Raw genomic sequence first — 25,904 nt, 5'->3', positions numbered from 1 at the left:
GGGCCCTTTACCGTCCCGAGGTCCGGACCCCCACCCGCTGCAGCAGCTCGAAGCGCTCCCGGGGGTCCTGCAACGCCCCCACGCCCCGCACAGCGAACAGGCCCCGCCCCTTCGGAAACCCGGCCCCCGGGAGGGCCCGCAGCCCCCAGCGGGGGCAGCCCCAGCCCCCGGCCCGGGCCCGCCCGCCCCGGGGGAAAGGGCCCGCGGCCGGGGGCAGCGCGGGGCGGGAGGGCGGGGCCCCAGCGGGGCCCGGAAAGGGGGTCCCGGGGACTTCCCCCGCCCCGCCCCGGCCCGCGAAGGCTCGGGGCGGCACGGCCGGCCCCCCCCACCCCCCCCCCCGCAGCGGGGCGGGCCCCCCCCGTGCCCCCCCCCCCCCCCGCCCCCGAGCCCCGAGCACGACCGCGGGACACTCGGTTTTGTTACAAAAATTTATTCATCTTCCCGGAGACTAAAAAATAAATCTATGTACAAACGGGCGGGGGCGGGGCGCCCGGGGGCGGGGCCTCAGAGCCCCTTGCGCTGCCGCTTGAGGAAGGACAGCGTGTAGTCGCTGGGCGCCGACACCTTCTGCTTCTTCATCTGCACCTGGGACTGGGCCGTGAGCTGCAGCTTGATGGCGCTCGAGTTGATCTTGGTGGCCACCAGCAGCTCCTTCATGCCCTTCATCTTTCCCTGGAAGGGGCCCGGCCCCGGGGCGGGGAGGCCAGGCGGGGGGGGGGCCGCGCCCCCTCGGGGCCGGGGCCCGGGGCCAGCCCCGGCCTGCGGGGCGCGCTCTTGTCCAGGGCCGGCTTCTTGGGGGGCGGGGGCTCCTCGGGCTTGGACTCTCGCCGGGGCCCCCTCCTGCGGCCTTCGCGGGCCTCCTCCCCCCAAGGCTCCTCCGTCTCCGCGGTCTCTGCCTCCCGACTCACGATTCGGACCTTCTGCCGGACCTGGGGGCCCGGGCCAGCCGGCGCCCAGCCCCGCCCCCTAGCATCCGGGATCCCTCCGGCTTTCGTCGGGGGGCCCCGGGGCCCGCCACCTGGCCCCCGGCGCCCCAAGGACTGCACCAGGAAGGTGGCCCAGCCCACGTGCAGCACGGGCGTGGGGCTCCCCTCTTCCCACTTGCAGATGCCGTCGTAGAAGCGCAGCAGGTGGGCGAAGCACTCGGGGTCCTGCAGGGCCGAACCCTGGGCCTGGGCGGGCACAGGGGGCCCTGCCCCTCCCCCCCCTCCCCCCTCCCAGCAGGGGGTCCCCGGGCCCCCTCACCCTGGCCTCTCTCCCCGGCCCGCCAGCCTCGGCCAGGGCGGCCGCCTCCTTCAGCAGGTTGGGCACCACGTCGTTGGCCACCTCGAAGAACTCCTGTGGCTCCCTCCCGGCAGTTTTGGGGGAGGGGGTGGTTGGACCCCCCCCCCGGGGCCCCCAGGGGGAGGGAGGGAAGGATGCCCGCCAGCAGGGAGGGGGGAGGGGGAGGGGGCCCTCACTCCTGGATGACGGTGGGGCCGGCCCACCCAGGGCCTCCCCCTTGGGGGTTCCTGCAGTGGTAGCCCAGGCATGAGGGGTAGATGTGCCCCGGTGTGGTCTTGGACGTGCCCTGGGGGGCTCAGACGCGCACCCGCTGGCCCCCGGCACCCAACCCAACCACCCCCCCCCACCCGCAGCCGGGGTCCCACAAAAGCCCTGGGGCCCCCCAGGGATGTTTTTTCTTCGGCCCTCCGCCCACCCTTTCATCCTTGGCCCTAAATCCCCCACCGGGGCTCCCCAACGGGGTGGGTCTCCTCCTTTTTTTTCACATTAAACTCCCTAAACCCTGGCCCCCCTACTACCCCAAACACCCCCTCCTCCTCCTTTCCCTCCTCCTCCTTACAATGGCCCTCCCCTCCCCCCCCCCCCCTCCCCGCTCCCCCAAACCAGGGAATGGGAGATCCGGCACGGCGGGCTCATCTTTCCAGGTCCTTATTCCCCAACCTTTACCTGAAAAAACAAAACATCCCCCGTGGGCCTGGGCACCCCCACCCTTCCCCCATCTTCCCCCCCACCTTTCCAATGTCCCCTAAGCAGCCACAGGAACTCTGGGTAAAACCAAAAATGTTCCCAAAATCCCCAACCCCATCCAAGCAACCACCCCATCCGGGACCCAACCCCCCAGGGCACCAACCTGGGCCCCACGGGGGAGCAAACCTGGGCCCCACGGGGCAAACCAACCTGGGACCCCACGGGGCTGGGAGCCAGACCTGGGGTCCCATGAGGCCAAAAGCCTGACCTGGGGGCCCCACAGGGCCGGGAGCCAGACTTGGGACCCCATGAGGCCAAAAGCCTGATCTGGGGGCCCCACGGGGCCGGGAGCCAGACTTGGGACCCCATAAGGCCAAAAGCCTGATCTGGGGGCCCCACGGGGCTGGGAGCCAGACCTGGGACCCCACGGGGCTGGGAGCCAGACCTGGGGTCCCACAGGGCCAGGAATCAGGGCCCCACAGGGCCAGGAGCCCGAGTCAGGGGCCAGCTGGGGGAGGGTCCCAGGCCTCACCTGCTGCAGCTGCAGCAGCTCCAGAGAGTCCGTGTGCATGTCGATGGTGGGGTTGATGGCGCACACCATGAAGGCCACCTCCATCTTGCGGTCGCAGCGCATGTAGGAGCCCTTGAGGTACAGCCAGCTCTTGGGGGCAGACGGGGGGCCGGGTTAGCTCTCCCTCCCGACAACGCCTCGTTCCCCACTCATTCCCCTCTCCCGGGCACAGGGCGGGCCCCCGGGCACGGGCAGGAGGGCCTCACCCGCTCGGCCACGCCGGCATTCACCGTCTGTCCCCGGCGGTCCTCGTTGCCTTTCCCGTGCCATGTGACTTCAGCCGTCTGCTCCCCGTTGGGGCCAAACACCACCCAGGCGTGGTCCTCGGACAGGGCCAGGTGGACGTCGCGGAGGCCCAGGGCCTGGCAGGCCCCCACCACGGCAAAGGCCACCCCAGAGCTGTCCAGCTTGGTGCCTGTAAGCGCAGAGGGGCCAACGCTCTGGGAGCCAGGCGGAGGGAACCCCAAGCAGGCCCCCTCCCCGCGGCGTTGCCCCCTCCCCCCGTCTCCCCCTCCTCCGGAAGCCCCGTGGTCTCCGCCTCGGCCTTGGCACGTGTGCGTGCTGGTATTGGTGTAAACAAAAAGGCACCGACATCTGGCCTGAGCTCTGCCAAGTGCTCTCACAGCGACTCTCACAAGATTCCTGGGGGGGAGCCAGGGCAGCCGTCCAGTGACCTTTCCCAGCTGGCTCTGGGTTCCGAGGCCCGGGGCTGGCAGCCGGCCCATCATCACGTGACCCAGGCAGCCTCTCGGGGCCTTTCTGGCCCGGCCTCTGGGATCCTCCCCGAGGCCAAGGCTCCCCCGGGACCTGGGGCCCGGGCTCTGAAGGAAGCTGCCCAGGTGAGCCCCGGCTTCCCGCTTCTCCCCGAGAATCGTCCCTCGTCGCCAGAGGGTTCGAAGACCTGTGAAGTGCCCCCAGACCTGCCCGCGCCACCGCCTCCCTCGAGGTGGGGGGGCTCCGCGGGGATGGGGCAGAAAGGGTCCCTTTCCCCACGAGCCCAAACCTGTGATGAAGCTGAAAAGGGACTGGATGTGGGCTCGGTCCTTGAAGTAGGAACGGCTCAGGCTGTTCCATATGACGTCGGAGACCTTCTTCACCAGCTCTCGGCTAGAAACGCCGCCCTCCCGGGGGTAGAGAGACAGGTCCACGGCGCCGCGGATCTGGGCAGTGAAGCGGGCATAGAGGGCTGCGATGATGGAGAGGTCGACCACGGGGAAGTAGGTGAGGCCGCCGGGGGGGTCGGGGGCCGGCCTGGACTGGAAGGAGAGCTCGGGCACGTTGGTGGGAATCACCCGGTTGACGGCCAGGAAATGCTCCACAAAGCCCAGCACCAGGGACAGCAGCACCAGGTCCGGCTCCTCCCGGTTCAGCTCGGCAGTAAAGAGCCTCACCACGTCATCGATGGAGCGCAGAGGGAACAGGTTCTTCTGGGCAGCCTTCAGCCCCATGGCGACCTGGGCAGAGAAAGGAAGCCCTCGGACCCCGCCACTGTGCCCGGGCGGGACCGTCCCGAGGCCCGCGGCCTCCCTTCCTGCCTCCCCCCCTCAGGAGTCATCTCACTCTCCTCCTTGGCCCTCGGTGCTCTTGGGAGAGCTCTTTCAATCTCTCATCTGCTCTCAGGGCCCTTTATACCCCCCATCCACATCCCCCCATTTCTTTACCTGGCCCTGAGGAACCCCTCTCTCATCTCCCCCCCCGGGGACCCGCATCTTCCTTCCCTCCCCCCGTTGGGGAGTCCACCACAATTTTCCTTCTCCTTACCCCAAATCCCGACCCCTTCCCATGATGAGATGGGAGTGGCCTCTGCCCGCACCCTGCCCACACCTTTATAGGATCCAGGGCTGCTTCTGGCCCAAACTCCCATAATATAGATAGGGAGACTGAGGCTCACGGAGAAAAGGGCTAAGGTCGGGGTAGGGAGGAGAGCTGGGATTTGAGGCTGGTCCTTTCATCCCAAGGCCAGAACCCTTCTCTCCCACCCCTGTCCTGCTTCCCGCATCCCCTCCCTTGGGGTCTGGATTTGAATTCTGGCTTCAGCGTCTTGGAAAGCACAAGTGAAGGATCCGGAAGGACCCTCTAAGCCCACCCTCCTTTCCCCATTTTCTCTCCCTCCTGCTGGAGCGCCCCCTCCAGCCCTGGGGTAGGAGAAGAAACTCTCAGAGGATAAAAAGTGTCCTTCTCGGGCCTTTCAGTGCCCACTGAACCCGACAAGAAAGAACTCGAGGCTTGGGCTTAGAAGCACGGGTCCGGCTCCCTTGGGCCAAACTCCCCCGCTCTGCTGTGCCTCGGTTTCCCCATAAGTAAAATGGGTGGAGAAGGGACCTTCTGGTTCTGCACGGATGGGCATCAGCGGGCTCCAGGGACCCTTTGCCCTCCGCTTCCCCGAGTACCCCTCCCCAAGGGGCTCCCCACTAACCCCTCCCCATTCTGACGTGCTCATGGGGGCCCCTCTCCCCGGGAGCTGCCACCCAGAGGTCTCGGCCCCTCCCTCCCCATCGCTTGTTCCCCACTCCCCCAAGCCCCGCCCCCTTCTCCTCCCCATCCTGCTCCCTCCAGCCGCCCAGTCTCCTCCTCCACAACCCCCTCCCTCGGCCTCTCCCCCACCCTTCCTGCAACTCCCTTCCTTCCCGAAGACCCCGCCCCTCCCCGCGCTCCCTCCCCTCCCCCAGGACCCCAGCTCCTCCCTCCTCCGAGGATCCCGATCCCAGTGCGATCACCTCGCCCCTCCCCTCCAAGACCCCTCCCTCCATTTGCCCCCGGCCCCCTCCTCCGCGACTTTGCCCTCTTCTGTCACCTTAAGCCCCCTCTCTCGCACCTGCAGCTCCTCCCCCTCCGCTTCTTTCTCCTCCTCTCCCTCCCCAGGGTCTGCTGCCCCCTCCCCCGTCCTGGGGCCCGACCACAGCCGCAGGGGTCAGCGGCGACCCCTCCCCCGGGCCCCAAGCCCCCGGCCCCGCGCCCACCTCCGCTCGTACATCCCACACAAGGAGCTGGCCCAGGAGCCCGCGGGGCCCGGAGCACACCGGGAGATGGAGTCCACCCCGCCCAGCCCCGCGCGGAGCATGCAGGGAGATGGAGTTCCCGCCGACCGCTGTCGCTCACGCGCGGGAACCCCACCCCGGAAGGCCTCCCCGGGGATCGGGGCGGAGCCGAAGGGCTCTTGGGAAAAGCGGTTGAACGCACTTCGGAATCTTCAGGGCGGAAGGCGGGAGCCGGAAAAGCTCGTCTCCCCGTCACACGGCATTCTGGGAATTGTAGTTCCGGCGGCCCACGGCGTGTAAAAGCGCGAGAATGCTGCAGCCAAGCCTTCTAGATCCCCAAGCGGAAGCTTTGAAGGCCGTGGAGAGCATGTGGTGTCGGGGAGCCGGGAGCCCCGTGGTTTGTGGAGGAGGGGACGGCGAGGCCAGCGCTGAGCTTTAGGAAACCGTTTCAGATGCGGCACGGGGGAGACTTAGGCAGGCAGCCCCCTCCCCTCCCCCCCCTGCAGGGGGCCGTGGGGGAGGGGACACAGGTCTCTTCGGGCAGGCGGTGGCGGAGGAGGAAAGGGCCAGAGCTGGGGGGAAGGGGAAGGGGGGAGGGGGACCTGAAGGACTGGGAGGTGGGGCTGTCCTCCGGCCGGGTCAGGGTCAGGCAGCGACACAGCATTGGAAGGAGACGCAGGCGCGTTATGGGGCGCGGACAAGACCCCCCGGGGGAAGGAGGAGACGGGCCCGGCCAGAGCCGGGAATTGGGCGCCGGCTTCGGCAAAGGAGGCGGAGAAGGAGCGGTCAGGGCGCAGGCGGCCGGGGAGCGGGGCGCTCTGGAACCGTGGATGCCGGGCCTGGGCTCGATGCGCTTCCGGCGGCTCAGGCCTTCTGCCGGCCGAGGGGCCGCTGGGGGCTCGGCTGGTGTAGTCGGTGGGTCTGCGATCCCCGCCCAAGGGCGCCGGGTCACAGCGGCTCCGCGCCCTGCACTTAGGGATGCTCGGGGATGCTCGGGATGCTCAGGGATGCTCAGGGGCCCCGAATAACGGCCCGGTCCTGCCTGAGGCCACGGCCTCTAGCAGCCGGCCTGGGCCACCTTCCCAGACTCCCCTCCGCGCCTTTGCTCCCGCCTGACTTGCACGTGTTACATCGTACGCTCCGGACACACCGTCAGGTCTTCGAGCGCACGAGGGTCTCATTTGCCCAATACTGACGGTTTGCGTTACTCAGGCGGACCCCTTTCCCTGCCCCCCCCCCCCCATTTCTTCTCCAGGCGTGACGGGGCTGGTCTCTGCCCGGCCGGAGCCGCCAGGGGGCGCCAGAAGCTGCCCCTGCTCCCGCAGGCTGCTCAGACCTGCAGCCTCTTGCCTCATAGCTCTCCGGACAATTCCTTGGAAAATGGGCGCGGAAAGGGGCGACTCCCAAGGTCTCTGGCTCCAGCTGATCTGGACTAGCCCTCTCCGGGCTGGGAAGCGGCGGCCTCCATCCGGCCCCTCCCCACTGGCTGGAGCGCAGACTGCCCCTCCCCCCAGGGCACCTGGGAGAGCCCCTCCTGTTCTTCTCCTGCAAACACTTTCTCCGACTAATAATGTTATTGATCCGATAAATGGTTTGGTGGGAAAGGGGTCAAAGACTTGGCTGCCAGCCTGGGTCCCGCTTCCCCCAGTCAGAAGTTCTCTTGAAGAGCCCCGGCCCTGCAGTCGGGAGGGCCCGAGTTCAAATCTGGCCTCAGACACACTTCCTGGCTGTGGGACCCTGGGCAAGTCCCTTCCCCTCCTGCCTCAGCAAATTAAGAAAAGGTTCGCTTGGACCCAGAGCACGTACTCGTTCAGTCGTGCCCGACTCTCTGCGACTCCCGTGGATCGGAGCACACCAGGGTGTGTGAGGTTTTCTTGGCTTTTTCCTTCTAAGGTAAACCGAGTCACACCATCAGTGTCCAAGGTCGCACTGAACAAGTCTTTGTGACTCCAGCAATACAGAAGGGGGCAGGTAGATGGAACTCCAGCCTGACCTTTCCCTGTCTCTGAGGAAAGCGCCACGGGCTCTAGTCCCAACGTCCCGGTTCCCTTCCTGGCAAAGCCCCTTGGAGAAGGGTGGGGAGAGAAGCCAGGGATGTCCTTGGGGGACGCAGCCCCCCCCCCGTGTTGGCCCGCCCCGTGCAGGAGACTTGCAACAATCTGACTAGTCGTGGACTCACTTTGTGTCCGTTCCTCGGCTCCCCTTGGAAGTGCTCCTGCTGGGGTCGCAGGGGTCTATGCAGCCATCAAACCCACCTTTGGGGTCTCAGTGGGAACTGCGTGTCCCCAAATAACACACTTACTCTGCCTCTAGATCAAGGGCTCCCTATCAGTGCGATCAAGTAAAATGTACCACCTTTCCAGGCCCCCAAGGATCATGACTGCCGACCCTGCCCAGGGCCATGGGGAGAGCTCCCCGACCCCTGCCCGGCCAGTCTCTTCCTCTGCGTCTCTGGCCACTCCCCAAGTCAGAGCTGGAAAATGAGGGTTAAAGGGCAGAGAGGGAGCACTCCCATCCCCCGGGGAGCCCGAGGACCATCTCCGTCACCCAGTCTGCCAGAGGAGGGAAGGCACAGGAAGGAGGGGAGCCTGGGCACCCGGCACGGGGCCCCGGCCCTGGCGTCGGCCAGAACCCTCCCCTCCACCCCACCTGTCCCTATGTTCACTTAAAGCCTGACGGGGGACGCTGGTGGGAAGAGCAGCTGCTCTGTGACCCCCAAACACACCCCTTCTCCCCCCCATCCTCGGGGTACAGCAGGGGAGGAGCCAAGAGCAGCTTATAAAGACATCTTTATTAGATTTCTTTTGTCACATCAAATGTCGGTGTTGATCCTTCCACAAAGTGTCCGTCAGATAAATACTTGGCTGATCCCCCCCAACTGAGAGGATTAAAAATAATAATAACCACAATAATGAACCCCCCATATCTCCCTAATAGAGTCATCTGGAACTTTGAACAGTCATTCCCTCTGCAAAAACAGGGTAACAAAGTCCAAATGAGAACGGAACCCCCAGCATCCCTCACCCCCAGCTCACACAAGTTAGCCCCTCATAAATAATCCCAGAACCCTCTTCTCCCTGCCTCCAGGCTGATGGGATGAGCTGCCCTTTGGCCCGGGCTTCCTCTCCCTGTGGCCGTGCTCCAGGGGAGCCCCCCTTCTTGGTCCTGCCTGCTTTCTCTCCTGCCCCCCCCACCGCAGCACCTCCTCTCCTTGATCCCCCAGTTCTTCCTCTAACCCTCCTTTTCTCACTCCACCGGCTTCTCCCTCCTTCTGTCCCTTCACTTCCATACATGCTTTTTTCCTCCTGGCCCTTTCTCCCTCCTGGATCCTGGGATCTGTGATTTAGAACTCGAAGCACCTTAGAGACCCCGAAGGCCCGGCAGGAGGGGGCTTGCGCTGGCACACAGCACCGGGCACACAGACACACAGTGTGGTCACAGCGCCAGGCACACTGTGGGGCACACAGGAGGTGCTTCCTAAGTGTAGATTGCCTGACTGGTAGCTGTTAGCCTGGGATCCCAGTCCAGATGTGCTCCTCCTTCCCGCTCCAGCTTCCCTCTTCCCTTGGTGTCTCCTCCATTGCTTTCTCTCCCTCCTCTCTCTCTCCTGGGCCCCCCCGCAGACCCCCCACCTTGGGATGTTTCCTCCACGATGCTCCGTGTCTGCCAGGCTCGGACTGTCCCGTCCGTATCAGCAGAGGATGCACCCCGGCTGCCCGTGACCTCTGCACCCCCAGAGCCATCCCGGCTCCTCCTCTCGCCTCCCCCACATGCGACCTTTCCCTTCTCTTCACCCACCGGTGCCTGGGGCTGGGGCTTTGGCACAAGCAGAATCCTCCCACGGGGGGCCGAGCCAGCCCCTGGCATACAGCCCAAGAGAGCTCTGGACCCCTGGGCACAGCAGGTGGGGTGGGAGGCTCAGGGGCCACTGTGGGCAGGGGTGGGCAGATGAGGGATCCTCGAGTCTCAGGCTGGGCCTGGGCAGGGAGCTGGGGGGGGGCTGCCTGAGCCTGGGTCCCCAGGGAGCTGCTCCATCCTGCCCCCCTGCCCAGCACCCTGATCCACAGCGGGCGCTCCGACCCCTGCCACTCCATGTGCTTCTTTGCGTTGTCTCTTTTCCTCCTCCCATCCCCCTTCTTGGGGTTGGCACAGAGGAGGGGCTGGTGTTCCCAGCCGGGATGGCTCAGCAGGAGCTGTCGGATTCAGGGGCCGGGGGGAGGCTCCGGGGACGGTCCGAGATCTGAGAGGGGGAGGCAGGGGGTCAGGGGGGTGGAACGACAGGCAGGACCCCACCCCCTTCTGGGTACCCCGCTGGCCTCCCTGGGGGCCCCGTGGCCAAGAAAAGGGCCCCAACCCTTTGTATGCCTCCGGCACTCCAGGCTCCCACGTGGCCAGAAGACAGGATCCCCCCCTCGCACATCCCTGTAAGCACCCGGGCTCCCCCTGGGGGAGGATTCGCCAGGACGTGGGGAGGGGCTCCCCGGGCAGTGGCCAGATTTTCTGAACAGAACTCAGAGTATGAAGGGAGACTCTTTATGAACCTCCTTAAAGAACCGAAACAGACTGTTCTGGGACATCCAGGGCAGCGTAGACCACTGGGGAGCCCACCCCTGCCCTTGGCCCTTGGGCCTGGGCCAGCTGCTGCCCCTTCCAGGCTGCAGTTCTCCCTTTCAAACAAGGGGAGACCACCAGTTCCCCTCTGACCCCCATGTTCCACGTACGAGGAGCTTGATCTGCTCCCCTGGGAGCCCGCTCTGGGCTCTCATGTTCTCCGTCCCGCCGCCCTCACGGCTCTACAAGCTCTGCTCCGAGCCCCCACTGCGCTAACAGCCGCCCGTGGACAGGGGCTCCCCCCGCCCCGGCTGGGGAGTGAGGCGAGGGGAGCAGGGGCTGGCTGGGGCTTTCCGGGCCTGGGCCCCAGCCTCCTGCCGGCTGCTCACCTGGCTCAAGGAGACGGCCGGGCTCAGGGGGCCCTGGCTGCAGGACACCGACTCGCTGGAGAGGGAGGTCCTGGGCTTCCTCCTCACTGTGGAGAGAGGGACTCGGTCAGGCGGCCTCTCGGCCGTGTCCAGCCGGGGCGCTGGCAGGGGAGTGGGCGCGTGCCAGGCACCAGGCCCAGGGTGGCAGGGGAGGACCCGGAGGCCCCTTACCGGAGTCTGTCTCTGGCACAAAGACCTCGCCGCCCGTGGAGGCTGGGCGTCGCGGAGCCTCGGAAAAGCTGTGGGGCCTCGTCGGGCCGTGGCTCCGGCCTCCTCCGCGGCCCTTTTCCTTCGGAGCCTGGAGCAAAGGGACCCAGTGTGAAGAGGAAAGAGGCGCCCTGGGTATGAGCTGAGGGACCCAGGGTCTGCCACGGGCACTGCCCTCTGTCCGTAAAAGCCCCGTCAGGTGCCCGTAGGTGCCAGGGACTGGAACACAAGGCAGTCTGCCAGCCTGGGGTGGGCACTGGGGACGCGCACTCAAGAACCTGACAGCCCCTGCCCCGCGGAGGTTCCTGTCCCTCGGCCCAAACGAGAGCGGCCGACTCCGGGTGAGTCGCTGGCCCAGAGAGCCCGGTCCCTGCGGGCAGTGACGGCTGAGGGCCGGGTCACCTTCTGACCCTAAGTTCACTGGCCACGGTGCCCCGTCTGCCAGGGTCCCAGAACAGAACCTTAGCCCCACAGGAGAGCCCAGAGTTACCTGGAGCAACACTTTGTATCAGACAGGAAAGTGGAGGTTCAGAGCCCAGGGCCCGACTCCCCGTTTTGGGCTCTTTCTGTTACCCTGGAGTCTCCACAGGGCCGGGGCAGGTTCTGAGGCCTCTGTTAAAGTGGCTCCGCCCCCAAGCTCCCCTCCTTACTCTCTGTCCCCCCCTCAACGAGGATTTACCAGGGATGGGCCCACGGGGCTTCTGACCCGGCCTTACCCCCACCCTGCTCACCCGGGTACACTCTCTGACCCTGGCTCCCCAGATAACTCACCGGGGGCAGCTCTGGCCTCCCGTCCCCAGGGCCCACGTGGGCCAGGTGGCTGAAGTTCGTCGGTGGAGAGATGAACTTGGAGCGGGTGACAGGGTCCTTCAGCAACTCCCTGGGAGGGGGGCGGAGTGCAGGGAGTGAGCAGCCAGCACCCCCCTCCCCCCCCCGAAAAAGGGAAGGGACCCGGGAACGGCAGGGGCGTGGGGCAGGGGGAGGAGGCAGCTGGGCCAGGCCGGAGGCCAGGGGGTCACTGCTGGGGGCTGAGGAACCGCTGCCGGGGGCCAGGCCCGGAGGCCAGGGGGCTGCTGCTGGGGGCTGGGGAGCCACTATTGGGGGCCAGGGCCAGAGGCCGGGGGGCTGCCGCCGGGGGCCGGCCCTACCTGCGCTGCTGCTGGCGCTGCTCCTCAGAGACTCGGAAGAAGAAGCGCCGTTTGCTCTTGGACCGGAACAGCTGGCGGCGGCTATTGTCCGTCAGGTCGGGGATGTCAAACTCGTCCTTCTCTGCAACAGTGGCCCTCTCTCGTCAGCGTCCCCCAGGGAACCCGGAGTCTCGGTGGCCAGACTCCCCCCGACCTCTGTCGGGCGGTCCAGCTTCATGGGGGTCCCCGGGACCCTCCCCCACCCCCACCCGGCCAGAGGGAGGGCGTTTGCCCTTCAGGGGCATCTCGCTGAGTGCTCCCGGACCTCTTTTGTCCCGGTTCAGGCACTGCTCCCCCCCTTTCTCCCCCCCCCCCGGCACACCCCGGCCACTTATTGCTCTCAGAGTGCAGCCTCTGGCCTTGCTGGGGTCACTGGGCTCGGAGGAGGCGGAGCCGGGGCTCGGACCCAGGCCCTGCCCCTGAACGTCACAGGGGCCCTCATACCCTGCTGCTTCCGGGGACAGGGAAGGGCCCTGGGGCTCCTGGGGGGGGGCACCCCGAGCTGGCCACGCGCCCACACTCACCCGCCAGCCGGTTCCTGAGGTAGGTCAGTCGGACTTTCTCGGAGCCGTAGAGACAAAGGGAGCCCTCGGGGTTCAGGGGTCGGACCTGATCACGGGGCGGAGAGTTAGGGACCCGAGACCAGGGACGCCCAGACCAGGGCCTCGGCCGCCAGCCTCTGCGTCTCTCCCCTCATCGCCCTGCCAGAGACGGCCCGGAACCCCTGGGTACAGGCCCTTGGCCACCCCTCCCCCAACCAGCTGGCCTGGCCCCCCTGCTGGCCTCCCCCCAGCCCCCCCCGCAGCCACACCTTCTTGAGCGGCACCGACTGGACCCACTCTGCCCTCCGAACGTCAAACACGTCAATGGCGTTCTCGCTGAACACTGTCAGGTAGGGGACTGCATAGCCTGGTGGTCGGGGGGGGGGGGGTCGTCCCGATTACACTGAGAACAGCAGCTCCCCTCCCCCAGGGAGACCCCCCAAAGGGCAGGGAGGGCTGCAGCATTAAGGGAGGGACGACGGGGATTCGAAAGCAGCCCCTCCCTCCGCCCGGGCAGCCCCCCCTGTCCTGGGATTGCCCCCTGGCCGCGGCGCCCCGACTCACCCCAGCCCGTGGGGGCCGCGGGCCAGAGCAGCTCCTGGCTCCTGGACCTCTTGCCCGTGCGGTCCACGTAGACGCCGGCCGTGGAGAGCAGGAGCAGGAGCTCGCTGAGGCTGAGCTCGACGGCGCCCAGCGCCTCGCAGGGGCCCTCGGGGGGCAGCCCGGCGCCCAGCACCAGGGGCGCCGCCTCGTTGAGCAGCGGGTAGAGGGTGAAGGCCCCGGCCGCCCCCACGCACAGCCGGTCACCCACCAGCGCCAGGCTCTGCACCGGCCCGGGCACCTGCAGCTCCCGGATGCGCCGGTGCCAGGGCCCGGGCCCGGGCCCCAGCTGGTAGCACAGGACCTGCCGCTTCACGGCCACGCAGAGCACGGGGGTGCTGGCCTGCAGGACGCGGCCCGACGCCAGGCCCTGGCAGCCCCTCGACTCGGCGATCTTGGCCCCGGCCGCCTCGCCGCTCTCCAGCTCGTCCAGGGCGAACAGGCGCACGCTGGGCCCGCGGCCGCACAGGACGGCCAGGAGCCCGGGGGGCCGGCTCACCGCCAGGCGCTGCACCCGCTTGCACTCGCCCACCTGGAAGATGTCTGGGGAAGGGAGCCGGGTCGTCGTCACAGACCGTGCCCCGGCCATGGCACCCCCAGTGCTCCGGCCCTCCCCCCACAGGCCCATCTGCCCAGGCTCCCTCCCCGGCCTCACCATTGGTGTGCAGGTGGATGACGTAGAGTCCTTCTTCAGTGCCCAGGGCCAGCCGCTCCTGGTCTAGAGGAAGGGGGAACCAGGGGTCCGGAGTGAAGGAGCTGCCATAGCCAGGCGGGTTCACTGCCCCCCTTCCCCTCCCCCCTGGCAATGCCTGACCCCTTCCCTGCCCCTCCCCTCCCCCTTCCCTCCCCCTGGCAGTGCCCAGCCTGACCCCTTCCCTGCCCCTCCCCTCCCCTTGCCCTTCCCCCTGGCAGTGCCCGGGACGGCCCCTTCTCAGGCGCCCCAGGGAGGAGGCTCACCGATGACGGCCGCGCAGAGGGTGTGGGGCAGCATGGGCAGCCCGTTGTCGTAGGCCTCCTTCAGGGTGTAGACGGGCAGGGGCCGCGGCCGCATGTCCATCAGCAGGCGGCGCAGCTCCCCCAGCACCTGCAGCCAGCGCGCCCGCTCGCCCTCGCTGTCGGCCAGCAGCAGCACGGAGCACTGCGTCGGGGGCACGGTCAGCTGGGACGCCATCACCTGAGGGGAAGCCGGGCTGGGGGCTGGTGTGGGGGGGGTCCCGGGGGCGGGACCCTCAGGCCAGGGTCTGCCCTCCTGCTCCCCCCCGAGCCAGGGCCCCGCCCCCCCTTGCAGCCACTCACCCTGAAGATGCAGGGCAGGTCCCGAACCTGTGCGTGGATGACATCGGACGCCAGGACTGGGGTGGCTGAGAACTGGGGGTCCCTGAGGAGCACAGAGAGGAGGATGGCACCCCACTCCCCAACTCCCTCCTGGAGCACCCTGCCTGGGGTCTACCAGGAACCCAGGCTCTCAGAGGCATCGAATGCCCCTAGATCTCGGTGTCCCTGAGAAGAGGCCACTCGGGCCCAGGGGGGCAGGGGAGACCCCCGAGGGGCCCAAGCGCTGAGATCCGTCCCGCCTGGGACAGCGAGGGGGCGCCACGGCGCTCCCCGAGTTCAAATCCTGCCTCGCACACTCCCTAGCCAAGGCCCTTCTCCTGTAGCCTCAATTTCCTCATCTGTGAGATGGGCCAGGGAAGGAATCGGCAAAACCGCTCCAGGGGCTCTGCCGAGAAAACCCCGAATGGGGTCACAGCGGCCGAGGTGACCCCCCCCCGGGGCCTTCAGCTCCTGGACAAGTTCTCATCGGCTTCTATTCCACCGAGGAGACGCCCGCCGCTCCCAGAGAACGGACTCCAGTACTTGGGGAGGTCCGGCTCCGGGCTCGGGGACAATGGCCGTCTGAGCCGGCCCAGGCATGTGAAGGAGACTCAGGGGGGGCAGGAACGGCCATCAGGGGCCGAGCTCGGGGCCCCCGCACAGCAGGGTGACCCTCGGCACAGGCGTCGTGGGCTGGCCGGGGCCTCCTGAAAGGCCCTTCTGCTCTCTGGCTCAGGGCCGGGAGCCCGGGCATCGGACGCTCCGGGCCCAGGGCGGAGGACGCTGCTGAATGGCGCCGTGGGGCTCCCCTGGAGGCCTTCCTGGCCCCGGAGCCTCCCTCCAAGGGGCCGCTCTTCGCTGTCCGCCTCTGTCTGTCCTTCCCTCCTGCAGACCCCTGTCCCTCACCGGAACCGCCGCGCCCCAGGGCCCCCCAACGGCCCCCCAGCCCTGCCCACCTCAGGTCCAGGGTCTGGATGAGGGCACCGCTCGCAGGGGAGAGCTTCGGGTCGGGGGCATCGTACAGGAGGAGGCGCAGGTCGCTGAGCACGGCAAACACCCTCTGCCAGCCTCGGCGCACCCCTGAGGGGCGTGGCACCTGTGCAGGGGAGGAACCGGACAAGGGTGAGGGGGCTCCGCCCTGAGCCAGCCTGACCCTCCCGAGGTCACGCCCCAGGCCCCACTCACCGACAGGAAGCCCTCGTAGGCTGTGCCGATGCCAGTCTCAGCGTTCACCCCCAGGACCGTCCGGAGCAGCTCGGGGGGCACAGGGCAGGGAGGGGCCATGGGGGCACAGGAAGAATGGCAGAAGTAACCACAGGCTGGGGGTACAGGAGAGAGGGATGGCGAGAGACGCCGGGCATGGGAGAAAGGGGCGCAGGCCGGGAGGGGGCCGGGGGAGGGCAGGGGCAAGGGGAGGGCGGGGGGCCGGGGGGAGGGGGGGGGCCGGGGGGGCAGGGGCCCTCACCTTCACACGCCACTCCCTGGCGGCTGAGCCCGAGCATTAGCGAGGTGCACCGCAGGCACTTGGTGGGGGACGGGAAGCTCCACGGGCGCAGGGCATGGGAGCCAGGCTGCCAAGGGCACAGAGCCAGTCACCCCCAAAATCTGCACCCCAGAACATGCTCAAAAAATTACTCAGTAATCACTCTGGGGTCCTTCCCAGCTAGGACGCTCTCTGCCCTGTCCCGGCTCGGACGCTCCCTGCTCTAAGGCCCCTCCGGGGTCTCCCACGGGCAGCCTGGCCAGGCCAGGCCACAGGATCTACTAAGGGACTTCCTAATCTGCCGGCTCCGCCTCGGCTGCTTCCCTGCCCAGGTGCTGCCTCGGCTCTGACCTTGGCCGGAGCGCTGTCAGCCGGCGCCGGGGTCTGGGTTCGAGGAAACACGGCCTGTACGCAGAGAGAAGGAGACACACGTCAAGGGGTCGCGCAGGCTTGGACCCGGGGCCCGGGGCCCGGGGCAGCGCCGCCTGGAGCTGGGGACGGAAGCAGGGCCGGCACGGCCCTTCCCGGGCCTTTCCTGGCCACCACAGGGCTGAGCCCCTCTCCCCCAAAATCACCCAGCATCCTCGGCGTCGGGCTTATGCTCCCCAGGCCACCGTTACGTTACTTCCTTGGTGCGGCGTGAGCTCCCTGGGGGGGAGGGCAGCCTCACAGCGGCCTCGGCAGCCGCCCTGAATAGTGCCTGGCACACTGTAGGTGCCTAATAATTGCTGGGTGAGTGACTAAATGAATGAGGACCGGAGAGGGAGCTGCATGCTGGGGCTGGGGGCGGGGAGGGAAGGGCCTGGGCCCCTCGATGCCGGGGCCTCACCCCCATCCGCAGGCTGCGGCGGCCCTCTGGCCGGAGCTCTGCCTCAGCCCCGGGACGCCGGGGGTCAGGGGGGTCTGTGCAGCTGACGACGTCCTTTGAAGCATCCTTCTGTCGGGACAATCGGGGGGTCCGGAGGAGGAAGCAACGACAGAGAGGCCATTCCCCTGTCCGCCTCTTCCTCCTCTTCCCCCTCCTCCCCTCTTCCTTTTCCCCCTCCTCCCCTTCCTCCTCCTTTTCTTTCTTCCTCCTTCCCCTGCTCCTCTTCTCCCTCCTCTTTCCTCCTCCCCCTCCCCTTCCTGCCCCTCCTCCATTTGACCCCGGCCCCCACCCTGCTCTCACCTCTGAGCTCTGAGGCGGAATGGTCAGGAACTGGGCTTTGGGTCAGAAGGGAAAATAAACGCCAAAACCGGGGCCCTTGTCCATCTTGCCAAACTACCCCACCCACCCTCCGTCTCTTTCCCCATCCCCACCCAACCCTCCCTCAACCCCGCCCGTTCTACCACTCCCTCGGGTGGTAAACGGCGGCGGGATCCCCCTTGCCCACCCCAAAACCCCCACCGCCCTCTTCCCCCCCCCCTTCCTCCCTCCCCGGGACCACTCCTGCTCAGCCCTTTTGCTTCTCAACCACCTGGAGGGAAGGGGCTCCTTGTCCCCCCCCATCCTCCTCCCCCCCCCTTCCTCAGGGCCCCCAACTCAGCCCTCCTGGGCCGGGGCTAAACGAAGGGACGGAATGGGTGGGGCTCGGGGCCCAGTAACCCAGCCAGAGGGCCTGGGGCCCCAGGGTCTCAGTCCCTCAGTTTTTTGTTCTTCCCCAGCTCAGGTTTGGGTTCTCTGTTCTACCTGGCAGCCTAGATTCCCAAAGAGCCTCCCAGTTCAGTGTTCTGACCCAGGGCGAGGTGCAAGAACACCCATATCTGGGTCCTGGGGCAGTCCCACCCACCCCGAACCATGAGTCTCTCTTTGGCGGGCCTTCTTCCCTGGACCGGTTTAAAAGGCCCAGCCCCTGAACTGGGCCTCTGGGTGCGGCCCTCTCCGGGTGCCGGCTGGATTCCACCAGGCTCTTGGGTTCCTGGGTTCTGTCCTTGCCCGACCTGGCTCCGGGCCCCACCCCTTCTCAGGTCGGGCGTCTCTTTCCCTCCCGGCCTCCCTCCGCCCCTCCTCCTCCTTCCCCTGGCATGTCCCAGAGCCTCTGGCTGCTCCTCCGCCTCCTCCTCCCACGGGCCGCCCCCTCCCCTCCCAAACCCCACCTCTCCCCTTGGCGCTCTTCCCGCCCTGGCCCCTCTCCTGCAGGCTCGCGGCGTTTGGCCTCCAGCGCCGCGCCCACCCGGGGCCTCCATTTTCTGGAGCCGCCGGGCCTTCCACTGGTGGTCTGAAAGTTCCCATGGGGGAGGCCTCCCTCCCGGCCCCCCCACAGGGGACCCCCCCAGGGGGTAACTCTCCCACGGCATGTAAGCCCGCCCCCGGGTGTCCCGAAGATGCTGGGTCCCGGTCCTCTAAAGGGCCCTCCCGGCTTGGGCTTTCCTCGCCCCCGAGACGCACCAGGCACTCACCAGGGGCCGGGCTGGGAGGGTCTGGGTTCCCGCGTTGCGTAAGGCTTCCAGCTCCTCCGCCATCTTGGTGGCCAGAGCCTGCAGGTAACCTCGAGAGACCTTCTCGTCATTCACCCTGTGGGAGGCAGGGGGGCTCAGCCCGGGCCCCTCCATCTCCCGCCCCTCCCCCCCCCGGCTTCTCCCCCTACCAGGTGAGGATGGGGGGTCGGCCTCCCAGTTGCTCCGCTCCGCTCTCCCCCTCCACCTTCGCTCTGCTTGGTAGCTCTTGGAGGCCTCGGAAGGAAGGGGTCTGGTCCTCCCAGGGCCCCGAAACCCCCCTCCCGGTCGCCCCTTCCACGGGGCTGCCCTCCCAGATGCCCCATGTGGCCCTGGCTTTCCCTTCCGCCGGTTTCCCTGCTGGTGCGGGGGCTGGGCTCTGAAATGATGAGCCCAAGGCCCCCCCGGAGCCCCCTTTCCAAGGCGGCAGGGAAGCCGGGACCCTCCCAGGGGCCGGGGCTCCACTCCTGCTTCTGGCTCAGACGTCTGTTTTCTTCCTGGAGCCGGAGAAGTTCTTCCTTCCCTTTCGGGCTGCTGGGGCTGGGGGAGAAGACCCCGGGTGATGGTTCCTGAGCTGTCCCTGGCGGCCGAGCCCCTGCCCGGCCCCTGCCCCTCCCGTCCTCCTCACCCCTGGCTCCGGGCCTGGTCCAGCTGAGATCTCAGAGCTTCCAGCTCCTTCTTCAGGGCCTCCTGCTGGCCTGTCCCCTGGGGCGCAGGGCTCAGGGGGCCGGAGCCGTTGGTCTCGGGGGGCGGGAGGGTGGCCTAGGATGGGAGAAGGCAATGAGCCCCAGAGCCAAGCCCCTCCCCCTGACAAAGACCATCACCCCAGTTACCAGACCCAGCGGGCTCATGGGGCCTGTCTCGGTAGCCCCGGGCCGTGTGCCCCCCCCCCCCATCAGCTCCACACCCAGGGCAGGAGCAGGAGGGGGCGCGTTTGCATTTGGGGAAACTGTTAAGCTACAGGAATGAAACTCTAATGGTGGCTTTTCAGGCACCAGCCAAGAGCTGAAAGGGGCTGGCACGTGGAGCCCCAGGGAGGGGCTTCCCAGATGGTCCTGAAGTGGAGCAGGTCCAAGGACTGGGCAAGCATAGGTCAGGATGTGCCCTGGTGCCCATTATGTATCCAGGACGTGCCTAGGGCCCCCTTTGTGCCCAGGATGTGCCCGATGCCCATGGTGTGCCCACGGGTACCTTGACTCGGGACCGCTCCTTCTCCCTGCTCCTCTCCCTCTGCTTCCGGAGCCGCGTGACCTCGCTGCTGAGGGCGGCCACCTTGGCCTCTAGCTGAATTGGGGGGAAGGGTCACAGGGTCAGAAACTGTTGTTGAAGGTGATCTCGGGCCAAGCAAAGGAAGCACTAATGCTGGGGGTGTTCGGTGGGGGGAGAGAAGCATTTATTAGGCCCCTACTGTGTGCGGGGACTTTGCTGAGCACACCACAAATAGCCCCTTTTGCACGTTCCCTGCAGCCCCCACCTCTCCAGGTAACCCCAGGGCGGTTCATCGGTCTTAGGACCTGAACATCCATCAGCGTTGGGCACTCTGGGCATAGATGCCCGCTCATGCTGCCCCGCATTCAGAGGCCAGGGGGCTGCCGGGCGCAGCGCCTCAGAGCTCAGGGCCCCCGGCCTTGGGACCGCCAGGCTGGAGGGAGCCCTCGGATGCAGGGCTGGCCCCCCCGCCGGCTCCCCCCGACCCCAGCCAGCAATAACCACGGAGTGTATGCTCCTGTCCAAAGGAGCCCCGAGGCTGGGGGAAGGGTCCCGGGCCCTCTTGGCCGCCCCCGCTCTCCCCCCGGGTTGGGCTCGGCCACCTCAGCCTGGGCTTCCTGGGCAGCATCCAGCTTGTGGCTCAGGGCCTGGGCCCGGCTCTGGGCGGCCCCCGTGGCCTCCTCAGCCTCCTGAAGCCTCTGCTGCAGCTCCTTCTGCCTCCCATCAGAGACGAGCAGCTCCTGGGCCTGGGCCTGTAGCTGGGCCCGGGCCTCCGACAGCTCCTAGGAGCAACAGGACAAGGAAGGCGTGAGGCTCGCTGAGACCCGCGAGCCCCCCTCCCCCATGGTGCCCCCCCTCCCCACAGTGCCCCTGCCCCCACGGTGGCCCCAGGCAGTGTCGCAGGTTCAAACCTGGCAGAGCTGGTCTCTCTCCTGCTGCCAGCTGCTCCCAGGGGCCGGCCTCCCACTGCGGTCACCCTCAGCCTGGGCTTCTGTGGGGGGAGAGTCAGAAATGAATGCCCCGGCCTCCGTCCTTGGAAGCTCCAGGCTCTTCGGCAGCGGCTCTGCCGGGGCCCGGGGCCCCCTAAAAGTCAGCTGGTGCCAGAGGAGACTGGAGAGACCGGGCCAAGCCCACTCGAAGGATGGGGAGGGGGGCGTTCAGGCCCAGAGTGGACAAGCGAGGCATTTAGGGTTAGAGAGCTGGGCCTGGGAGAGGGAGAGCCGAGTTCTAATCTAGCTTCAGACTAGACCCCAGGCAGGGCACTTAATGTCCGCTTGCCTCAGTTTCCTCATCTCTAAGGTGGGGATAATAAGAGCTCTCACCTCCCAGGACTGTTGTGAGAACCAAGTGAGAGAACATTAGCACACAGGAGGTGCTTAATAAATGCCTATTTCCTCCCCTTCCCCTTCCTGCTACTCCAGAGCCCTTCTCCCAGACCTGTAAAATGGGATAATAACCGGAGCCCGAGCGCTAGGAAAGAACCGGAGCGGCCAGAGCCACGTCGGCAGTCAGCACCGAAAGGGAAACCGAGGCCCAGAGGCGTGGGGAGGCAGGCGGCGCCCCCGGTACCTGCCCCCTCCTTCCGCAGCTGCCCCGGCTCCCCCGCAGAGCCTCTGTCCCGAGGGCCCACAGCCGCCCTGGGGGCCGTGCCCCCCCGTACCTTGCAGCTTCCGGCTCAGCTCGGCTTTCTCCTGCTCCAGATTCCGCATTCTCCGCTCAAGGCTGGAGGCCGGCGGGTCAGGGCCCCTGTCCGAGCCGGGCCCAGGGCTGGAGCTGGGGGGGGGGGGGGGGGGGGGGGGCAGTGAGGGGCGGCTCCCCAGGGAGCCTGAGAGGCCACAATCCGCTGGGAGAAGTCAGGGCGAGCCCCTGGTCTGCAGCAGGGCCCTGCCTCCGCCCAGCCCTGGCCACCCCCACCCCCCAGAGTCCTGCCCATCCCCCCATCGCTGCCCATGGGGCCCCAAACACCCAGAGGGAGACAGAAGCCGGGGGGAAACGGGGGGGCACTTACGTGAAGGTGAAACCCACAAAGGGCAGGTGGTGGCCCGAGAAGGCCCCGTGGGAAGCCGGTGGCAGGGTCCCCTGTGGGGGGAGGGGCGGTCAGGGGGCGGGAAACAAGGCCCTCCTCAGCCCCGCGGCCTCCTGCCCAGCCTCCCGTGGCTCCCAAATGCCTCCCCCATTCAGAGGTGCCCACGAGCCTCCCCACAAAGCGGCTGCAGCCAACACGACTCTCGGGCCTTCCTGCCCTGCTTCTCGCCAAGTCTTTGCCCACACTGGGCCCCAAGCCCCGACTGCCGTCACTCCCCTCCGCCCCGGCCCTTGGAAATCCGCTTCTTCCTTTGAGACCCGCTGCCCCTCAGCCACCCCCCTCGGCTGCCTCCCAGGGCTTCTCCCTCTTGGGGGCCGGGACCTGGAGGAGGTCCTGGAGATCGCTGCCACCCAGGGGACTTCACAGGGGGAAACCGAGACCCAGAGAAGACCACGTATGGGAGGGACTGGCAGTCTGGCGCCGTGCCCATTGCCTGGGTGCCCACTGCCAGGGAAGCCCAGTGCCGTACCCAGTAGGTGCCTCATAAGTGCTCACAGGCCTGATGGGAAAGCTTTGGGAAACATGGGTGTGGAATACTCTAATGCACAGCCCCCCCAGTCCCTGCCAGCCTTTGGAGCTGGAGACTACAACTCCCATGAGGCTTTGTGAGCCAAGCCCCCCCCAGGAACCAGCTGCCCTTCCTCAGAGGCTGCTGGGAGTTGTAGTCCAGCTCCACATCTCAGGTCCGCCAGTGAGACCCAGAGGGGCTGATACCCAGGGGGGCCGAAACCCAGGGGGGCCGAAACCCAGGGGGGCGTCCCTTCCAAGCTGGATCCCTGGAGTCTGAAGTACATCACCCCTTCTGGAAGGTGATTGGATGCAAGATCCTGCATTAAGTTATGGACCCAGGAGCCTTCTGGGAAGTGAATTCTCCCCTCCCTGCCACCCCCCAGTTCCCGGAGGGTAACTCAGGAGGTAATCCTCCCCCCCGCATCAGACATCACCCCTCAGCCCCCCCCAATATTGGCCCTCAGCACCCCCTATCGCCCCTCAGCCCCCCAATATCGCCTCTCAGCCCCCAATATTGTTGCTCAGTGCCCCCTATTGCCCCTCAGTCCCCCAATATCGCCCCTCAGCCCCCAATATTGTTGCTCAGTGCCCCCTATTGCCCCTCAGCCCCCCAATATCGCCCCTCAGCGCCCCCTCACCGGATGGTTAAGTGTATCATCATCCACGTCAAAATTGGAGGTGTCCACGGGCCCCCGGAGCTCGGGGATGTAGGGTGCCGTGCTGGTCGGGAGCCGCTCCCAGTCCACACCCTCAAAGAAGGGGTGACCCCGGAAGTCATCCAGCCCCCCCCGGCCCAGCCGCTCCTCCTGGTGACACAGGAGTTTGCGGATCAGGTCCCGGGCGCTCTCCGATACCTCAGGGACGTCTGGGGGGAACTGCAGGTGGTCCTGGAGGGGGGAGACAGCGCGGATTCTCCAGAGCAGTCACGGAAGCAGGACCCCAACCTAGAACCTCATGCATTTCCCTGGCTTAGAATCTCGCCCCCCGTCTAGAACCCGTATAATTCCCAAGCATTTATTCTTCTGATCCAGAACCCTGTTGACTCCTCTAGTCCCAAACCCGAGTCTAGAACTTGGGTGTATGTCCGTGTCCCCTTCCCTGAGAACAAGGCATTCCCTAGGGGGGCTTTAAGTCTGAGCCCCTGCTCTCACAGAAGAAGAGACTGGGACTCAGCGAGGGAGAGGGAGGGACGGCCTGGTGCCCGTAGGGCCCAACCCCTTCCCCACCCCCTTCCCCGCCTGCTTCACGGGACCCTGGGGCCCCTCCCACCCCATCCCACTGACCTCGTAGTTCATGATCTTGCCATAGGTCTCCACCAGGGACTCGGCATAGAAGGGGGTCTCCCCGAAGAGCAGCTCGTACATGCACACCCCCAGGGACCACCAGTCGCACTGCGGCCCGTAGTGGCCCTTCCCTTCCTCCATGGCCTGGAGGATCTCGGGGGAGATGTAGTCGGGGGTGCCCACGGCAACCGAGGAGTCCACCTGGGGTTGGGACAGGGGCGCGTGAGGGGGGGGCCAGCCGGTGCCCAAGGCCACGCCCCCCCCGCGGGGCCTCCCCTCACCATCCCATTGGCGTTGAGCCGCAGGCAGGAGCCGAAGTCAGCCAGGCGGATGTGCCCGTTCGAGTCCAGAAGCACGTTGTCCGGCTTGACGTCCCTGCGCCAGGAGAACCGGGAAGCGGTCAGAGGCCGCGGCGCTCCCTCGGAGAGCCCCCCTCCCAAGCCGGGCACAATGCTGAGGCTCAGCCCCGGGGGAACAGGTGCCAGCGGGCAGGAAGGGGCACACCCACAGGAAAGGGGGTTTTCAACCCCTGGTGGACCTCCCGGGGGGCAGGGAGGGCGGGAAACATGGACAGGGTCGGGCCCCCGGACTTTTTCCCAAAACCATCAACCAAAAAAACCCCCTCTTTAAACAGAAAACGGGACAAAGGGGGAAACACAGGGTTAAAATACGGGCAAACTCTCTTCCCCTAAAACACGGGGCACCCCTAGCCCACTTTGCGGGTATCCACACCATTCTCCGGTAAAACTCCCCGCTCTTCGCCCGGTCCTCACGGCAAACACTCGCAAATCCCCACCAGCATAATCCATCCCAAACGGGCAAAATCACTTTTTAAGCTCCGGCTTTTGCCACCCTCCCTCACCACACTCCCCCCCGGCCTTTACCGGGCCCCTCACCCAAACCGGGTCCAATTGTCAAAATTTCCGGGGACCTTCCCCCCCCTCCCACACCTGGGGTCCACCAAACCGCAAATCCGGGTTCTGCCCTACCCCGGGACGGCCCCTCCCCCCACCCGCCCCCCTCCACCCCAGGCCGGCCCCCCCCCACCGGGGTCTTCATCCGGGCGCGGGAAATGGTCACCCCCCGCCCCCCACCAAAAATCCCTCACCCCGGTCCGGGGAAAAACGGGGTCACCCGCCACCCCTGGCCAATCCCGGCTCCACCCCGGGCTCCCCTCCTACCATTTCCCCGGCTGTAACCAAACAGGGCCAACTCCATCTCCCCGTTTCCCCGAAAACCACACCTCGCCCCTTACATCTCCCATTTTCGCATCTTCGGCGTCTGGTCCTTTCTTCTTTCCCCCGGCCTCGGGGACCCAGGGAAACCCCAAAGGGCCCTTCCCCGCCATTCCCGCCCTCCCCCCCCACCCCGGAATCACTTTGAGGGATTCAAAGCTCCCTCCTGGACCTCAGTTCTTTCACCTTTGTCACGAAGGGGGTGGCTGCCGGGAGAGGGCCAGGAGGGCAGAGGGGGGAAAAGGCCGGATCCAAAGTCCCCCGGCCGGGAAAGCACCCAACCCCGACCCTCACTGACCTTCTGCTGTCATCTCGGCCTCGTTTCCCCCTTTTGAAAGGGAAGGCGGACAAGAAAGGCAGCGGCACTTGGGACCCTTCCCCAAAAAAAGAAAAAAACAAGGGGAAAAAAAAAAAAAAAAAAAAAACCAAAAAAAAAAAAAATAAAAAAAAAAAAAAAAAAAGATGGGAAAAAAAGGGAGGAAAGGGGAAAAAAGGGAAATAGGGAGGAAAGGAAGGAAAAAAAAGGGGGAAGGAAAGAGAAAGGGAAAGAGAAAAAAAGAGAGAAATAAAAAGGGGAAAAGGGAAAAGGAAGGGAGGAGGAAAATGGAAGGGAGGGAAAAAAAAAAGGGAAAAAAAGGGGAAAAATCAAACCCACACCATTTTCCGAACCAAGCCAACGCCTTGCAGGCACACCCCTCAAAAAGCCAAGGCTTTTAAAAAAAAGTAATGGCACAAATGGGCCCCCCCGTTTTGGAAAATGCCATTTAAAAAATTAAATTCAAAACTTTTTGGAAAGAAAAACCCCGCTCCTGAGCCAAACCCTTCTCCCAAGGAAAGGGGTACTCCACCCCTGCTGAAAATAAGCCCACCCGGGGCCAGGTGTCTGGTTTGCCTTTCAAAAACCCCTAAAAGCCCCATTCCCTCCAGCCAGACCGAAGCACAAAACCCGGGCTCCCCAGGGCGTTTGGCCCCCCTTCCCCCGCCTCAAACCACAAGAGCCCGGCCAGGGTGGCCCCGGAAACAGGCTCCCCCAGGGCAAAATTCACGGTCCCCCAAGGTCACCACCTACGCCACAGAAACAACGCCAGCACCCCCCCCGAATCATTCCCAGAAAGCCACAGGGGGCCCCATCCCAGGGCGTCTCCGGGGTGCTGGCCCCCAAGGGCACCGGACCTTGTTCCCCAAACCCCAAAGGGGCAAAACCCTGGCAGGCGGGGAACCGGGGCCACCTCCAGCCACCCGGGCTCCCGGCCCCCAGGCTCCCAAGGGCCAGGTCTGGGCCCTTAACCCGGATTTCACCCTCAAAAAGCAGGGGGTGAGGAGGGAAAAAAACT

General features: G+C 66.4%; 2 protein-coding genes across 2 annotated transcripts; both read right to left on the bottom strand.

Moving 5' to 3' along the window:
• Positions 1-377: 377 nt before the first annotated feature.
• Positions 378-5,582, bottom strand: MEN1 (menin 1). Its single transcript, XM_031943645.1, is given in 8 exon segments — positions 378-680; positions 683-966; positions 1,024-1,214; positions 1,246-1,344; positions 2,240-2,632; positions 2,749-2,957; positions 3,546-3,996; positions 5,503-5,582. Coding segments are annotated over 7 exon segments (1,797 nt in total). The 5' UTR covers positions 3,991-3,996; positions 5,503-5,582; the 3' UTR covers positions 378-504.
• A 2,710-nt stretch (positions 5,583-8,292) lies between these two features.
• CDC42BPG (CDC42 binding protein kinase gamma) lies at positions 8,293-24,683 on the bottom strand. The gene is made up of 31 exons (XM_031943644.1): positions 24,517-24,683; positions 23,617-23,794; positions 23,336-23,536; positions 22,691-22,939; positions 21,465-21,535; positions 21,117-21,229; positions 20,368-20,447; positions 20,059-20,238; positions 19,439-19,531; positions 18,876-19,009; positions 18,609-18,787; positions 18,400-18,475; positions 18,212-18,326; positions 17,986-18,031; positions 17,001-17,035; positions 16,662-16,769; positions 16,184-16,237; positions 15,815-15,920; positions 15,535-15,668; positions 15,306-15,445; positions 14,332-14,413; positions 13,993-14,209; positions 13,691-13,753; positions 13,000-13,578; positions 12,705-12,802; positions 12,418-12,502; positions 11,855-11,975; positions 11,478-11,586; positions 10,671-10,797; positions 10,461-10,546; positions 8,293-9,760 (listed from the first exon to the last, which is right to left on the bottom strand). The coding sequence occupies exons 1-31, from the start codon at positions 24,681-24,683 to the stop codon at positions 9,704-9,706; spliced, it is 4,083 nt and encodes a 1,360-aa protein (XP_031799504.1). The 3' UTR covers positions 8,293-9,703.
• Positions 24,684-25,904: the final 1,221 nt, after the last annotated feature.

Source organism: Sarcophilus harrisii, chromosome 6 (assembly GCF_902635505.1).
Source record: "Sarcophilus harrisii chromosome 6, mSarHar1.11, whole genome shotgun sequence".
Lineage (NCBI taxonomy): Eukaryota > Metazoa > Chordata > Mammalia > Dasyuromorphia > Dasyuridae > Sarcophilus > Sarcophilus harrisii.
The sequence above is the reverse complement of the archived record's forward strand: the minus strand, read 5'-3'. Positions and strand labels throughout refer to the sequence as shown.

Coding starts and splice junctions, on each gene's coding strand:
- CDC42BPG (XM_031943644.1), bottom strand. CDS start 24,683: ATGGCGGGGAAGGGCCCTTTGGGGTTTCCCTGGGTCCCCGAGGCCGGG. Junction 19,532..20,058: donor CCCAGGAAGCCCAGGCTGAG/GTGGCCGAGCCC, acceptor CCCCCAATTCAG/CTAGAGGCCAAGGTGGCCGC. Junction 19,010..19,438: donor AGGAGCGGTCCCGAGTCAAG/GTACCCGTGGGC, acceptor CTCCCATCCTAG/GCCACCCTCCCGCCCCCCGA.